This window comes from Falco biarmicus, chromosome 13 (genome assembly GCF_023638135.1).
Source record: "Falco biarmicus isolate bFalBia1 chromosome 13, bFalBia1.pri, whole genome shotgun sequence".
In the NCBI taxonomy this organism is placed as follows: Eukaryota; Metazoa; Chordata; class Aves; order Falconiformes; family Falconidae; genus Falco; species Falco biarmicus.
In genome coordinates, this window is record NC_079300.1 from 22,202,385 (window position 1) to 22,219,124 (window position 16,740).

The window sequence follows — 16,740 nt, forward strand, 5'->3', positions numbered from 1 at the left end:
AGATGATACACAGGGCAAGTGAAAATACCTGTTATTCATTCCTTCCCTCACTGTGGAGGAAGATCTCTGTCAGTGAGCGAGATTCTTCAGGTTGAAGTGTTAATAAACTTCAGGATTTTAACGCTCCATTTAACTTTTGTACTGCATAAATTACTTTCTTCAAACTTATCTCTATTTTTGATCTCTTTTCTGTAAATTGTAACAGAGTTAATGATAAATATAAAAATGCACAACTCGGATTTCTAGTATCTTAGATACTTTTTTTTTTTTGAACCTGTTGGCCAAAGGGCTTGCTTTCCTCAACCAAAACAGTTTGTAGTGTCCATGCAGTATCCAACATGGTTTTACATTCAAAAGAGTGGTCTGGTTTGTATGTGACTTCCAAGTCTTTTGTAATAGTAAACCATAGTTTGCTTGATAAATACAAATTTGCATTTATGCTCATGTGAATACGTTGGTTAGATGTCAAATGGTTCTGGAAGGATCTTCATATTAATCACCTCAGTTCTACCCTGCCTGTGCTGTTCTTGACGATGTGGCAAAGCTCTGATAAAGTTGAAAAAAGAATAATTTTCACAGTATTTGTTTGGGAATGCAGGCTGTATTGAGTGTGTTAGGGGGTTTATAACTTAGTGGGAAATGATTATTTTTCCTAGAGGTAGTCCCTTACTTTTAAAGACATTTCTAAATGTTACTTTTATTCATTACTATGTGGGAAATCAAGGTGGTCTGTATATCCCAATGCAATCTAGGGTTTCACTTGTTTTTCTAGAATTGAAACCTAACTTTTTTGTTAAAAAAAAAAAAACCAAAAAACTGTTGATGGAGCTCAGCTTGTATTTACTGATGTGCTTTCTTTTTGTGTATAATGCTGCTGATCCAAATTTAGACTGAGCATATAATTCTCCAGGGCAAAGCAGGGGCTTGCCTGAGTGTTGGAGAATTTGTCTGGCAAATTTAGAAGATGTCTTGAAGATTTCCCCCACCCCCCCCAATATCAAATATGGAGGTTTTGTGCAAAGATTAATCAGAGTATGCTCATTCTAATACAGCTTTTGTAAGACTTCCAGAATGTGATGCTAGTTATTTTATTTTGGTGACAGTACACCTGGAGATTAAGTACCAATCTCTTTTTATTCCTGTCAACACTTGCATCCTGGCACAGTTTTCTTCCAAATAACTTTCAGGTTTTTTTCCTCTTTCACCCAGTGCAGTACAGAATGAAATATAGTTAATAATTGTTACAAATAAACTGCTGCTTGAAAGGAAATCCTCTTTGAAAGTCTGTTTAGCAGTGGGAACTAAAGTGTGAAGTTATTTTGAGAAATATCGGCCTTGCGTTTCAGTTTACAGATGATAGTCTGTGTTGAGACTCCTGGAGGTAGGCACAAAGCTGATTTATTTTTATCCATACCTCTATTAGGAAGTCTAGTGTATGTTCTTTAAAGTACTTCCCTGTGGTCAAAGATACCTGAAATTGTTGGCATTTGTAAAATGAAATTCTTCTAGGATGTACACTGTTAGGGCAGTAGTAAAGAGATGTAAATACTACTCAAAGCAGCAGCTTCCTTCAGCATGGCTTTTCCTAGTGGGAGGCCCTCTCTGATTTGAACACTGGAAACAGTCTGGGGTATTTTTTCTCTGTAGAGCAGTATTTGTTTGAAAAGGCAGCCTTTCTGCTTAATCTGGCTCTAGGACAATGAAAGATCCAGAAAGAAAATAACACTCCAGGTAGCTATTGGTGACAGCCAACGTGGCTTCACTAAGGTCAAATTGTACCTGACAAGTTTGGTGGCCTTCTATGATGGGGTTACAACATTGGTTATTAAGGTAAGAGCAACTGATGTCATCTACCTGGACTTGTGCAGAGCCTTTTATGCTGTCCTGTGTGACATCCTTGTCTCTGAACTGCAGAGACATGGATTTGAGGGATGGACCACTCAGTGGATAAGGAATTGGCTGGATGGTCACTCTCAGACAGTTGCAGTCAGTGGCTTGATGACCAAGTGGAGACCAGTGAAGAGTGGTGCTCCTCAGGGGTTGGTATCGGGACATCTTTGTCATTGGCACGGTCGTTGGGATTGAGCGCACCCTTAGCAAGTTTGATGAGGACATCAAGCTGTGTGGTGCAGTTGGCACGCTGGAGGGAAGGGATGCCTTCCAGAGGGAGCTTGACAGGCTTGAGAGGTGGACCTGGGCGAACCTAATGAAGTTCAACAAAGCCAAGTTCAAGGTCCTGCACACGGGTCAGGGCAATCCCAAGCACAGACACAGGCTGGGCAGAGAACGGACTGAGAGCAGCCCTGAGGACAAGGACGTGGGGGTGCTGGCTGACGAGAAGCTCAGCATGACCTGGCAATGGGCATTCACCGCCCAGAAAGCCAACTGTATCCTGGGCAAGCATCAGGTCGAGGGAGGGGATTCTCCGCCTCTGCTCTGCTCTCGTGAGACCCCCCTGCAGTGCTGCCTTCAGCTCTGGGGCTCCCAACGTAACAAGGACATGCTCCTGTTGGAGCGAGTCCAGAGGAGGCCACGAAGATGGTCAGAGGCTGGAGCAGCTCTCCTAGGAAGACAGGCTGAGAGAGTCGGGGCTGTTCAGCCTGGAGAAGAGAAGGCTCCGGGGAGACCTTATGGCAGCCTCCCAGCACCTAAAGGGGCCTGCAGGAAAGCTGGGGAGGGACTTCTGACAAGGGCATGGAGTGACGGGACAGGGGGAATGGCTGGAGGCTGGAAGAGGGCAGATTTAGATCAGATATTAGGGAGAAATTCTTTCCTGTGAGGGTGGTGAGACACTGGCCCAGGCTGCCCAGAGCAGCTGTGGGTGCCCCATCCCTGGCAGTGCCCAAGGCCAGGCTGGATGGGGCTGGGAGCAACCTGGTCTGGTGGAAGGTGTCCCTGCCCACGGCAGGGGGGCTGGGAATGGATGATCTTTAAGGTCCCTGCCAACCCAACTGCTCTATGATTCACTACTGAGACCCAAAGTGTCTCATATCTTCAGGAGAAGTCACAGACTCTTGATCTGAGGATATAACTGCCTGTAAATCTTTAACTCCTTAAAGCCCTGCGGCCTTTTGCAGCCTCTCTCCTGCATTACTATGTGCCCTACATATTAAATTAATAGTAAACACAAATGAAAATGCTACTGTGTAAAATGGGGGAGCTTTTATGTGCAAAAGGAAAATCGGTTATATTGCTTAGAGCTCAGGCAATTTGTTTCATGGTACTGCTTTCTCAATCATCCCCGCTTGTCTGGGCAGTTGTTATCTGCTGATAGATGGGTTTTAGTAGAGGCATGTGTTTAAGGCAGATGAAATTCATTGCTGTTGCTTAAATGTGTTGAGTTTTTGTTGATAAAACATTTATTTCCTTATTTAACAGGAAGTTGGTTTATCTTCTTGTTAGCACTCAAAATCTGTACGTAACTTAATTTGTGTTGCCTCATCTGGGAAACACAAAATCATCTCCACAATTTGAATTTGTGATGATGCTTCCTTAACTTATGTAAAGTGTGTTTACTTTATTTCTGTTCTTTAAAAACAGACACTTTAGAAACTTCAGGACTAACAAAGCATTCCTTCCTGAATTTGTGTCTTGTGGCTGACTTGCTGAGAAATCTTTAGGACACTTTGCCTGCAGTTACAGCTCTGACGGTAGCTCATTCTCTTCTGGGTTCCTTGGCGAGATGTGAACTCATGGTCCAGCCTGGTCTTCCATGTGGTTACTTCCACGATGTCCGTCCTCTCCCCAGCTGCCTCTCGCTGCTGTTCTGTCAGATTTGTCTGATGATGGCTATTGACTGAAGTAGTTAAGGGGGAAGGTTTAGGAGGGATGCAGATGGTGTGATTGTGTAAGCCTATTTTCCTGTAAAACAAAAGAATATGCTTTGTTCAGGATCAAACTTGTTCTCATGGATTAATCTCCTACATGTTTGTGCAAGTACAATGGCTGGGTTCCCTCCAACCCTGCCCTCCCCCTCTTCCAGTGCAATCCTGAGTGGAGGAAATGGGCCTGAGCCCTGCATGTGTTAGTGGCTTCCGTACAGCAGATCACCCACGGTTTGTCCAAGACAGCCTATTTGGGCATCTCTTCTGCATCAGTCTATTCAGCTCGCTGTAGGGGGAAGAATGTCTTCAACTCTTGTCTGTTGTGTTTGGCCAGAGGCACAGTATGGGGTTTTTTGTCACTGGAGTTTGGAAGTGCTGTTGGAAGTACTCAAGTCATCCAGGTCGGATCAGGAACTGCCTCTAATGGGCTGCTTCAGCTGGAGCATGCCCACTGGCCATGAAAGCATCTGACAGGTATTGTCTGTATGCTGCCAATTCAAATGAGAATTAAACAAAGACTTAGAAGCAAAAGAAGAAGGCAAAAGCATCCTGGCCATTCCAGACGCATTGCAAATTTTAAGTCATTAGTGAATGTCTTATTTATAGTGAGGCAAAGCACTGGAAACATCCAGTGCAAAATGTATAGACAGTTCCACTCTCACAGTGCCCATCTGTTGTAGAGTCTGGTAAGTCCACAACAGCCTTGTGATGCTTTAGGTGCCTGCAGAGCTGCTATTAGTGGGTGTTCCTCCCTACGCCCATCCTCATCATGATACTGCCCCTAGAAAACCAGTTGTTACCTAGGGTCCATCATGATGTATAAGGACTCACCAGGCTTGGAAAACGTTGATGCACATAATATACTAAGACTGAAGCTTGAGCGAAGGGGGCAGATTTTCACTGGAACATGTTATTACAGTTTCTCCAGTTGCAGTAAAGTTCTGGTGAACAATGGTGTCAAGCTAAAGGAGCCCTGATCTGACTGTCACTTTCTAACATCTTTGGACCTTCCTTCCTGCTTGGGGATCATCTCTGGCACATTCCCTGGGATTTGCTGCTGCCTAGACTGAGGAATGATGTTTTCCAGGAGTCTTATCTTTCATCTGTGGCATTGTAACTTATTTTAAAGGCCAGCCGACTCTACTGTACATTACAGCAAAAGGAATCACATCAAAAGAATGGTTGTGAGAAGTATTTGGCCGCATCTGAGGTCATTGTTTAACGAATGTTCTGGTTTTGAAATTGAATCTGTATGGGTATTGATCCTTTACAAAGCTGTAAAGGTAAAATGTAAAATTAATTGTCTAAAAAAAAGTGTTAGGCTGGTGAAAAGTAGTAATGACTGGAGAGAAATTACAATATTAAAACAATTATTCCTTGGGCTTTAAATCTCATGTGGTCTGACACTTATTGGTAGTACTTGATGATCACAGCTGAGTAGAAATGTAAAATGGCAAATGATCCTGTAAAATCCAAAATGGAGTTGAAAACATAATTCTCAATTTAATGTTAAGCCTTTTTTCATGTGTTGATTTGCTCTTTTAATATAAACTTGGTACTTGAATGTTCAAAATGGCTATGTCAGCCATTCGGGAAAGACAGGAAGGTATTCACTGTAACAGAAGGGTGAAAGATGAATTGATTTTGTGCCAGAAGGGTGAGGAAGATGTAAGCAGAAGCTCCTGACGACTGAATTTAGATACCAAGTTCAGCTGTGCCCCTTAGGGCAACTTGAAGCAACTGTGGAAATTTACTCCAGGGTTTGGGCTGGTGCCTAAATAGATATTTCTTTCAGCTTTCTTTTCTTTTATTTTTTCCCCTCTCTTTCCTTATGCCAGAACAAGTGTTTACATGACTGTCTGATGCCCCAGATCAGAGGGCTTATCCACCTGAAAATAACCTGGCAAAATAAAATACTACACTTCCTTTAGTTTTCTGAGGCAGACCCATCTCGAGGCCATTTGAATGCAGGTGGCTGCAAGACAAAAGGGAAAAATGAATAGGAAGGGGTGGTAGAAGGGATGTAGCAGCTTGAACATCTGTAAGTTTATGGTAATTGTGGAATCACATGGGTATTCCTGTTAAATACCCTGAAAAGAAAGTGAATGTTTCCTTTCAGTAAGGAATGTTGCTGTTTTTAAAAAGTACTAGAGTAGTAAAAAAAGTAAATTTTATTGTATTATGTTGTTATATTGTTTTTTTGAATTACACTGCTGTATTCTAACTGAAAAGTAAATATGTAAAAAAAAAAAAAACAACAACCAAAAACCAAAAAACAAAAAACCCCCTGTTTACAGAATTGAAGTGGTTTATTGTCATCTTTCACATTTCTACAGAATATAAATGTTTGCATCTAAACCCAACTTTCATTACCGGAGAGGCAAATTCCAGAAACATGCAGAGAGGCGGAAGGCATCAAACCAGCCCAAACCCTCAAATCAGCTCAATTCCAAGTACAGTGGATGAAAGCATTTAAAAATACACATTTTGCTGTATTCATAGCTACGCAAGATTCTTTCTGAATTCTTCATCATATGACTAAGGTGCTTCTAACTAGTGGTACAGATGGTGTGGTATTTCAGATTATTCTAATTCCAAGCAGCTAAATGCACAGTCTATTTTAATAACAAGCTTATCTTGAATTGTGAAACAATTACATTTTTTTAACATTACAAAACAAGTTACTCTTTATGGAGGAATGTCCTTGGGATTTTCAGGAATTGAAGAAGTCATGACTTACATGTGGGATGAACAATGCAGCAGTTAAATGTCATTTGCTCAGTGTGCATGCAGCATAACATTTTATCTGTAGCACAGGATAGTTCAGGGTATCCAAGCATTTTTGGCTTTTTGCATTGTTACTGTATATTCCCAATTTGACAAAGAAAGCCAACATTGTTCAAAATGGGCAGTAAATCAACAGTGTCAGATACCAGGATCTATAGTTGAATCCAAGCTGGCTAATCTTTTTTGGGTGCCAAAAATGTGCTTAATTCATTGTCACTCTCAAAACAGTGCTGTCGTGGTTATGCAGCTGCTTGCACACTGGGAACGCAGTTGATAGATATTGGGCTTCATGCCTTTGTCTGGGTGAAGGTAAAAGGCCTTGTTCCTGAACTTCTAAACCCTTCTTCATCAACTTGCCCAGCTCAGCAGAGCTGCTGTTTTTCTTCTTTCTAATGCTCCTATAGAGATGATAGGACTAGGGTTAAATTTAAAGTACTCAAACACTTAGGGTACTGGTTCTGTTCAGATATCTGGGGAAAAAAAACTGGTTTGGTGCCCGTGGAGAAGATGCTTTGATTCAGAGCTTCCCGTTGCAATTCTGTTAAGAGTTCAGGAGCCCTTGCTTGCTGGTGAAAAGCCCAGGTCAGCAGAGGAGGTGGCAGTGAAGTCTGGCTGCAGGAAGGAAGAAACCCAACAAGGGTCAATAGCAAAAGGCGGGAACTGCTGTGGGAAAGTTAGAAATGCTGGCAGATAGAGGCATCCCCTTCCTTGCTTTTTCTGATAGACAATTTCACCAATCAGTGTTGTTGATTGGGACTCACCTGACTGGTTCTTACGTTTTTTGGTAACTGTCAATTTAGGAGAATTAACCTAAGCCTTAGCATGTTCTTACTGCAGTTTTTGAGTTGCGTTTATGTGGTGTCATTTCTCATGGGTGATTTTCAAGCTTTCTGCATGTCTAGCTCATAATCCAGAGGGAAATACAGCTATGAATTCTGAAAGCTGACTTGCAGAAAGCATGTTTCTTTTATCAGCGGTTATATTCTACTGATGTCAACCTACGAGTTGTTAAAAAATGCACCCTATTTAATTACAGCAAACTGATGTCCCAGCAACCCTTTCTCTGGTAAGTTTATTTTGTGTTTTTATTGTGAAAAATTTCCTTACATATTTTGGCAGTCTGCATGAGGACACTGCTGAGCGACGTTGACACACTTCTCCTGTTTGAAGCTGGCTTGCTCTTGTACAGTACATGTAGTCTAATCATCATACCCTGACAAAGCGTGACATGAATGTGAAACTGTGTGACAGAAATAATTTAGGTTACAAAAGCTTAACAGTCTTCTCAACCAGAGATTTCTAGTTGCTGAAGGAGCGTACTAATGTGGTGGTCGTTCTCTTCCTGTCAAAATACTACTTTGTTTTCTACAAAATATCTTTTATCACAGGGATAACTGATGAAATTTAGTGTTTCAGTTGTAGTCACTGAACAGGTATAAGGGAGAGGTCATATATTAAGCCAGATTGAAATATTTTCTTATTTGCCAATTCCTGTAGTGGTTTGAAATGACTGGAAGTGCAAAGCTTTGGGAAGACCTTTGAAGCAAAACTATACAGTGAAAATGCATGTTCTTTTAATTTCAGAATATTTGTGTGCCTAGTGAGAGGATACAGGCAAGGAAATCTAAGTTTCTCCAAGTAGTATAAGATTACAAAAAGTCACGGCAGTTGAATGGTGGTGCTGTGCTTTGCAAGTTTTATTAATTGAGGAGATGGTAAGAAGGTTTTACATCCAACTGTTTCAGCAAATGGGTTGAATACTACATAATCCAAAATGAGTAACATGTTCTTTCAGGTTGACCCACAGCTTTTCCTGTGTGGTGTAGCCATCCGGTCCCGCAGACAGGGAGCCGGTTTGGGGTACCTTTGCCAGATCTGTCACTCTGCTTCCCTTTGTGAGCGTGTACTCAGCTTTCCCAGCAGCCCCCCACGCACAGTAGTTGTGCAGCTGTATGGGGAGAGGCTGCCTGGAGATCCTGGCAGTAATGGTGTGTGACCAAGGCTTCTGTGTTGGGGGTCTGATGGTACGAGAGATGTAGGGAGGGGTGTTTGCCAGTGGAGATTGGCTGGGTCCTGATAAGCTGCATTCCTGCTACAGCAGTTTCTGGTGAGGAGAAGGACAAGGTGATGCTTCTGCCATTCCTTGCTTCAGTGTGGGTCTCTGCCATCTGCTTGGTGTGAACGGACAGGATGCAGACAAGGAAAGGGAATAGCTGATCTTGGCTTTGAGACAGGCTGCTCCTGCAAGAATCCAACGGGACTGTTATGAGCTGCCAGGAGGGTGTTCTGCATGAGTCGCTCACATTAATGTTGCATGGATTGCAAGCTGGAGGCATGTGTTTCAACCTCTCACTGCCTCCTCCTACAAAGTTTTCATGTCAACTTCTACTCAGAACCAGCAGTCAGAGCCATCAGATCGCAGCCAGCACAGGGTTACACCTTTTTTTGCTGTACTGGTACAAATGATTAAGAACGGTGCCTTTTTTTTTGTTTGTTTGTTTTTTTGTTGTTATTTACTTGTTCAAGTCTGGTGATACTTGAATGAGATCAGTATGGCTATAGTTGGCCTTCTAGTAGAAGCTGAAATAACTACCAGCTACACAGAACTAGGATGCAAGAGAGTATAATATGATGGGTGGGAGAAAGTATTTGATGAAAGGTAGCTTTTGAGCTGTTCTGCTGCTTAGCAACTGCCATGTCTTGAATGCATTGGTAACTGTAAGATTTTTACACTATTGTTCAGTCCTATGTCCATACAAAGCTATTTGGCAAAGCATCACATTATATAATTAAATGACATGGTAATGTCCGTGTATGAAGAAAGACCTAACTGTAAGATGCAGTTTCAAACCAAAGTACTTACTGAGCACATCCCAGAGCAAAGGCACAGCGGCGTGTGTATCAAGGTACTTATAATGATGCATTTCACTCCTCTGTATTACTGGTCTATCTATTATCAGCCTATTCGTTACAGTTTGGGGCACATTAGGAGGAATGTCTGCGGCTTGCCAAGTGAGTCACTTTAGTGTTTATAATCTATTGGTGATTTGCCAGGCAAATGTCTGTGCCAAGTTTAGTTCCTCATGTGATGAGGAAGTGATACAGGAGGATGCACCGAGGACTTCCCCGGCCATCTCCCCTCAGCATTGACAGGAATGTGGCAGTTGTCTTGTGCTTTAAAGAGTACATTTTAAAAGGCATGTAGAGCTAAATCTCATAGAGAAATCATCGAGATTCCTTTGGAACATCTGACATTTTCCCTTTCCGTATCTCCCTTTCAAGCTCAAATAAGCACCTTTTAAAAAGGAACAACCCAATCCCAAGCACGTGTTCTTCTAGGAAAGCTTGCTTACTGATGATGTTTACTCCCTGGTATTTCCCTGTGTGTATATTAACATCATTATTTCATTTCCCCCAGGGTGGTTTAGTGTGGAATAAAGTACTGAACTTGCTTCAGTGGGCCAAATTTGCCATAGTATCTTTGAAACAGCCCATGAGTGCCTCTGCAGTAGTGGAAATGGCAAGTGTCAACTTTAACGTAATTACTGATTAAACTTTCAGATCACTTTTACATGGTTTGGAAAGAAGGATGGGGGATTGTTCAAGCTAATCTTGTGGGAAGCTCCTGTGGATTGTTCTGAAGCCTTCTGTAGGCATGATATGAGGGGCTTGGGGGCTTATGTTTAATTTTGATTTTTGAAGATTAAAATTAGGTGTAAAGAGGTGGTTGTTGTATGCTCAGGTGTGAGCATATACCCATATGGGACCAGCCACCAGAAAATAATATTTTTGTATAGTAACTGTCACATGGCTTTGCAAATCAACTTTTAACTTTTTTAACTTTCTTTTTTTGGCAAAAAAGCTTTCATGTAACATAGGGGTTGTTTCATTTCTGTATTTAATACACACAGAAAAAACTTTACATGGTGTTGGCCATTGTAAGTAATGTAAGAGCTTCAATCACTTCTAAAACATAGTTGGATGGTAAATTTTACAGGTATTTTTTTCCTAGATTACTCTTTTTATTTCCTTCCCTTGTGAGTGTATGTTGCTTACTTCTTTCAGAAATGATCTTTGCAGTGGGACAGGATGTCTGGGGTAGAAGTTCTTTAAAAGGAAGAATGTAGACCTGTGACTTACTAAGTGAAGTCTTGCAAGATGTATGTTGCAAGACTTTGCAATGCCTATGTCTGCTGGTTTGTGCTTTATGAAAACCAGCTCTCGCCTGGGCTTTTCAGGCTTTTGGGAGTTTGGTGACTTTTGCTGCTGCTTGAAACACTCCATTGCTCTGTCAGTAAATGAGCAGAGTGGGTCTGCTCAGCTAGATAGGAGCATTCCTGGACCTGGCGCTTACTTTGCTAGAAGAGAGAAGTATGTCTGCTGCTGTAGATACTTTACTTGGTCCCATGTCAATCATCCACTCATTTTTTTGGGACTTTGCCTTAATTTTTATTCCTTCAGTACTTTTAGAGGTTCTTGGCTTCCCTTTATGTTTTACCTGAGCTCTAAAATCTGAATGAATTCAATTTATCCAGGCTGTAAAAACTCTTTCATGGGTGTTTTTGACCACTTCCAGCTAAATTATCACGTTTGTCTATGGAAGCACAGAAATAATACATTTCAAAATCATGTTTTCATCTTGGTATGTCTTACTGTGTTCCCATCCTCCTCATCAGCGTAATACTGAAATATAGAAAACGTGGGTTAGCCTGCTGTCCAGTAGCATGAAGAACATACCCAGCTGTAGTAGCTGCCTATTACAGAAATCTGCCAAAAACCTGAAACTACCTTTCTTCTTTTGTCCTTCCATGGCTCCTCTTCCCACTTTTTTTTTTTTAGCTTCTTTATAAAAAAAAACCCACAAACCTAAAGCTTGATGAATTTATTTTTGTTTTTATGTAAGAACAGGATAGGTTAAAAGGAAACACTAAAATTTTGCAGCCATTTGCTGTCAGCTGCATTTATTTTAATAACAGCAGAGAAGCCGAAGCCCTCTGCCAGGACCCAGGGAAGAGAACAGCTAGGAATAAAAGGAGATTCCGACATAGTGCTTATTCCTGAGGCTGTGAAACAAAAGCATAAGTGAAAGTGAAGCTATGGCTGAACGTAAACTTTATCACTGTTGCTGGGGATTAGCGTATGCCTTCTTCAGGCCTGCTGTGAACTTGGCCAGACAAAATAGGTGGAAGGGCAGAAGGTGGGGAATGTCTGCATCCTATTATGAATGGGAGGAAATGACTGTCTGCACTCTGGGCGCTGGTGGGCTCGGCGTCCTGTGGGCAGGCTCGTCAGCGCTGAGGGATACTGAACAAAAAGTGGTGAATTGTCAGCTTTGGTGTTTAAAATAACTACTAGGGATGAGAAGAAGTTCTTTAAAAATATGCTGTGGGTTTTCTGTTGGCTTTCTTAAACTAACTGGAAACTTTCTGCTTTCTTTCAGGAGCATTTTTTCTCTGAAAACATTGCTGCTAAAAAGCTCCAAACAGGAGAAGTAAATCCAGTCAGCTTGTCAGGTCACTGGCTCAGTGTAAAAGTGCTTTCATGAGGTAACGTTGGGCCAAAGTCAACTTTTCTTTCTCCTTTGTCAGTCTGCAGCCAAGCAATGGGCCAGAAAATCTCAGGGAGCATAAAGTCTGTGGATGTGAGGGAGCCCCCTTATAGGCCTGTCAAACGAGAGCTGAGAGGCCCGGATTTTTGCAAGCCAGCACGACTGGACATGCTGTTGGATATGCCCCCTGCCAAGCTGGAGGTCCAGTATAAGCATGCTTGGAACAATGAAGATCGCTCCTTAAATATATTTGTAAAGGAAGATGATAAACTGACTTTTCATAGACACCCAGTTGCCCAAAGCACAGATTGCATCCGGGGCAAAGTCGGCTACACGAGAGGCCTGCATGTCTGGCAAATCCACTGGCCCACGAGGCAACGGGGAACTCATGCTGTGGTGGGGGTCTCCACAGCCGAAGCTCCGCTGCACTCGGTGGGATACACGTCGTTGGTTGGTAGCAATAGTGAATCGTGGGGCTGGGATCTGGGACGCAACAAACTCTACCACAATTGTAAAAACCAGCCTGGGGTCACGTATCCTGTCTTTTTGGAACCGGATGAGTCTTTTGTACTCCCAGACTCCCTGCTGGTGGTTTTGGATATGGATGAAGGGACGCTTAGCTTCATGGTAGATGGACAATATCTTGGAGTGGCCTTCAGGGGACTAAAAGGGAAAAAACTTTACCCCATAGTCAGTGCAGTTTGGGGGCACTGTGAAATTACAATGAGATACATCAACGGACTTGACCGTAAGTGTTACCATGTTTCTTCACTATGCTGTCTTTCAACTTTTGTCATGTAGGATTTTTTTTTTTCTTTATCTTTTTGTTGTGATTGTGCTGGGGGGGAGTGGACTGTCCACTGTGCGTAGATTGCATCCCATAGTTACAGCCCATAAGTACTATCTATCAGATGTGTCTCATAATGATGACATAGATTGTATCAAAATATCTTCCCCTTGTGCCAAGCAGTGTCAAGAAATCTGTGTCTAAAGACAGCGAGCAAGCTGAGAAAAAAGATCTTGAGAAACTTCTTGAGTATATTTAAAAGAACAGTTTACTGCAGGATGTGTTTTAAATCTGTGGTTTTCAAATAGGATTTGTGGATCTTATAAAAATTTCCTGTAGCAGTGGGAACTCTTACATGGTGTGCATAAACATACCTGAATTCAGGCCAGTAGGCTTTCTTTCCATAGTTGCCTTGCCAGGACCCTCAGAAGCAGCTGTGGATCCCCAAGAATCTGGGAGCTCAGGTCAAGTATTGTTTTCAGCAGTTTGCCTGAAAGAGAGCTCTGTTCCTGAGTTCGTTTCAGAAGGTGCCCCCTCAGGAGCGTTTTTCTCTCCAGAAATATCAGGTTTTGGATAAGCATTAGCTATTTTTGATCTAAAGGAGTAATATCCCATTAAATCATTCTGGAGTAAGGAACAGCATGTTGCTGCTGTGACCTTGAAGTAGTAGCCCACCAGAAGATGAGTTGCAGAACTGGGTCTTGGCTGGTTATGCTTGCTGCTGGGGTGAAGATGTGTGCTCTGCTGGGTCCACACACGGCACAGCGTGTGTTCGGTCACGCACAGTTACCTACCTACAGCCAGCTCATCGGCTGCTGTCAACTGGGAAGTGGAAGGCAGAACGAGGTAGTAAGTGGAACTTCGTTCCTGTTTTAAGACTGTATTTCTGAGCTGTAGGAGGAAAGAGGAATATAAACACACAGATTTAACAAAAAGAGATGACTAAACTAAATTTTTGTGGGTTTGGGGCTTTATGAATGGAACTTGGTCTTGTATGCTTGCTATTACTCTCTTTTTACAACACCTGACTTTCAGTTACTGATTTCTGAAAGAATTTACTATTCTTTTCAATTAGGACGGGGAGGTCTAATTTTTTTTCTGTCAAGAATTAAATCTCTGCTCATTAGCCTTACACCTGACATACAAAGTAGAAACATAATTAAATAGCTTGACCCTGTTTAAGATTGCCTTTTCGTAAACATCTGTAATAAGCACTGGGGCAAAAAGTCTTTTTCTACAGAAGCCCTGCAGGTTATTACAGCCAGATGCTAAATGGCAGCTTCCTGAAGTGCTTTCATACAGGGGAATATCAGAGGATCATTAAGTATTTTGCAATTACACAGACACTGCAAAGATGCTGTGCTGACAGCTTTTTTTTTTTTTTTTTTTTGGGGGTGGGTGGGTGGTAGGGGAGAGATACTTCTGCAAAGTGAATATTTGTGTGCGAAAGCAGGTTTTATAATACTGGGAATATCTGCCAAGCTAAGCAAAGTACAGCTCTGCTTGATCCACCACATCCACACAAGGAATCGTTCTGCATTCCTTTTGTAGCCTTCGCAGGGTGGCTCAAGGGACCTCTAGAAAGATGAAAATGCAGGAGGAGGATGTGAATGAGTTTGGTAGAAATTACAAAATAAAAGGAGCTAAGTAGGGAAGGATAGCTGTGGTCTGTGAGATGGCAGAGAGAAAAATTCCCATCCGGTTTCTCGTGGGATAATTTTGCTGGAAGAGGCAGGATAGCTTCCTAAACTATCCCTGAGAAAGTCAAAGTATTCTTTTTTTTTTTTTTCTTCTTCTTCTTTTTCTTATTCTTCTTCTTATCCCGCCCCCCCGAACCCATGGCTAAAAGTAAACTTGTGAACTAACTTTTCTGTAGGCCTGAGTGTTAGTGTGATTATGTGAAGAGGAAGTTTAAAGCCACTTTGCCATGGGGCAGTTTGACATCCTGGAATCGCATCATTTGTTATCACATGTTCACTGATCCATTACTGTTCTGCAACAAAAACAGCATTCAAGAAACCAAAGTAGCTTGTTCAGCTGGTGCTTTAAAGCAAACACTTCTGTTCTCTGCTAAAAGTGTTTCTATCCAGCCAGCCCTTGTGTAGCTATGCAAGTTTGGTCATGGCACTCCTCATGTTTGCTCTCATAGCATGTAATATTACAGGTTTTTATAATTGTTCTTGTGAAAATTGGAGTAGATCTTGAGGAACAGTGAGACACTCATGTTGCATTCACAAATTCAAATACATTTGAACATACGCATGTGTAGTTTTCTGGTTTTTTCTTCTTTTACTTTATAACCTTACAAATTCTCCCTCTTCCCCTGCCTCCCTTCTTCCCTGGTAGTGTCTCATACTGCTGATTGCAGCTTTTAGTAGATCTGGCAATAGTGACTTAGCTGTTTGTGAAACTATGCTGTGAAACAGTGACTTGTAACTTGCTATTTAGTGACTGATTGTTACTGCTCAGAATGCATACACCACAGCTTGCAATGGTTGTTTATGTGGTGTCTTACAGAGCAAATGGAGACCTTGACTGCAGGGATTTCTAGTATTTTCAGTACTTGCTGTTTAAATTCAGAGACCTCTGAATACTTGAAAGGCCTGTGTAATTCAGTCGCCTGGCAAAGAGTGAAAGACTTGCAGGAATGGAAGAGAGGAAGGATCAAATGATGGGCTTGTGCAGCTGCAGTGAACTTAAACGTATGTTGTGGCAGTATAGAGATGATGCAGACTTTGAAGTATGTTAATTACTGCATAGATGGCAGAATCCTGGAAGGGTAATGCTGCAGGTCAAAGACTAAGAACCTGTGTGCCCTCTGGACTCTGGGTACTGCTCCTAGAATAATGCTGCAGTTAAAATCAGTTGCAGCTCTTCCAGCTGTATCTGTTAACCAGAATATTCTGCTTCAGAAGCCACTTTGAGCATCATGTGATGATGTGCTGTGACTCACAAGAGTTTTTCACTCACATTTGAGAGAGTCAGAGTTGCAAATACTTGTCAGGGTTTGGGAGGAAGGTGGGGGAACAGGATGAGGAGTGCTTACCATAAGTACATTGAGTTCTTCCCAGGACAAACTTCTTTGATCAAATGCTATCAGTATTTAGCTTGCTGATGCTTGCCCAGCACTGAAGTTTTACAGAATTTTACATCAGGCTTCTGACACTTTGCCTGTTGCAAAAATTAAACCCAAATAAAATAAGTGCAGCATATGTTATTTTTCAGATGCTCTTTTTGTCACAGTACACGCATGTTTAAAAAAAGCTAGGCTATTTATATTGCTCGTCTAATGAGCAGTCCTGAAGACTATTTATAGACCGGAACAGAGAAATAGCAAAACACTTTTGTATAAATGTATATTGCAGATCAGGACATATGTGTTAGTATTTGTGTGTTTAAACAAAGTGGTGGAAAACCACTTTATATATGTGTATATATAGGTGGAAAACACCTATATATGAACACTGTATAAGTGTTCATAATACAGTGTATCATAATACACTGAATAGGTGTATTAAAGCAATCATCCCAACAGAAGTTCTGGGGTCCTGCTTTTAAGTAGCAGCAGCCTGTTCACTGTGCCTGCAGTGAGCCGGTGCAAACATAAAAGTGAGGATGTTTGGCTGGGTGCAGGGAGCCGTATCTGCTCCTGCACAGATGCCCAGGACCAGCAGTTCATGTTTCTGGATCCTGCGCTCCCTCTGTGGCGCTGGGTTGCCTGGAGGAAGGGTGATGGCTTTGGCTGCTGCCTCTCAGAGGTTTGGCTGCTGGTGCTGAGCCTGCCCCTGCCCCTG

The 16,740-nt window shown here is 42.1% G+C and overlaps 1 protein-coding gene across 1 annotated transcript in view; it reads left to right on the plus strand.

Moving 5' to 3' along the window:
• Positions 1–16,740, plus strand: part of SPSB4 (splA/ryanodine receptor domain and SOCS box containing 4) — a 90,299-nt gene that overhangs the window by 12,917 nt on the left and 60,642 nt on the right. The window contains exon 2 of the mRNA XM_056359064.1: positions 12,052–12,907. Within this exon, the coding sequence (XP_056215039.1) occupies positions 12,214–12,907 (694 nt within the window). The 5' untranslated portion in view covers positions 12,052–12,213. The remainder of the gene's footprint in view (positions 1–12,051; positions 12,908–16,740) is intronic.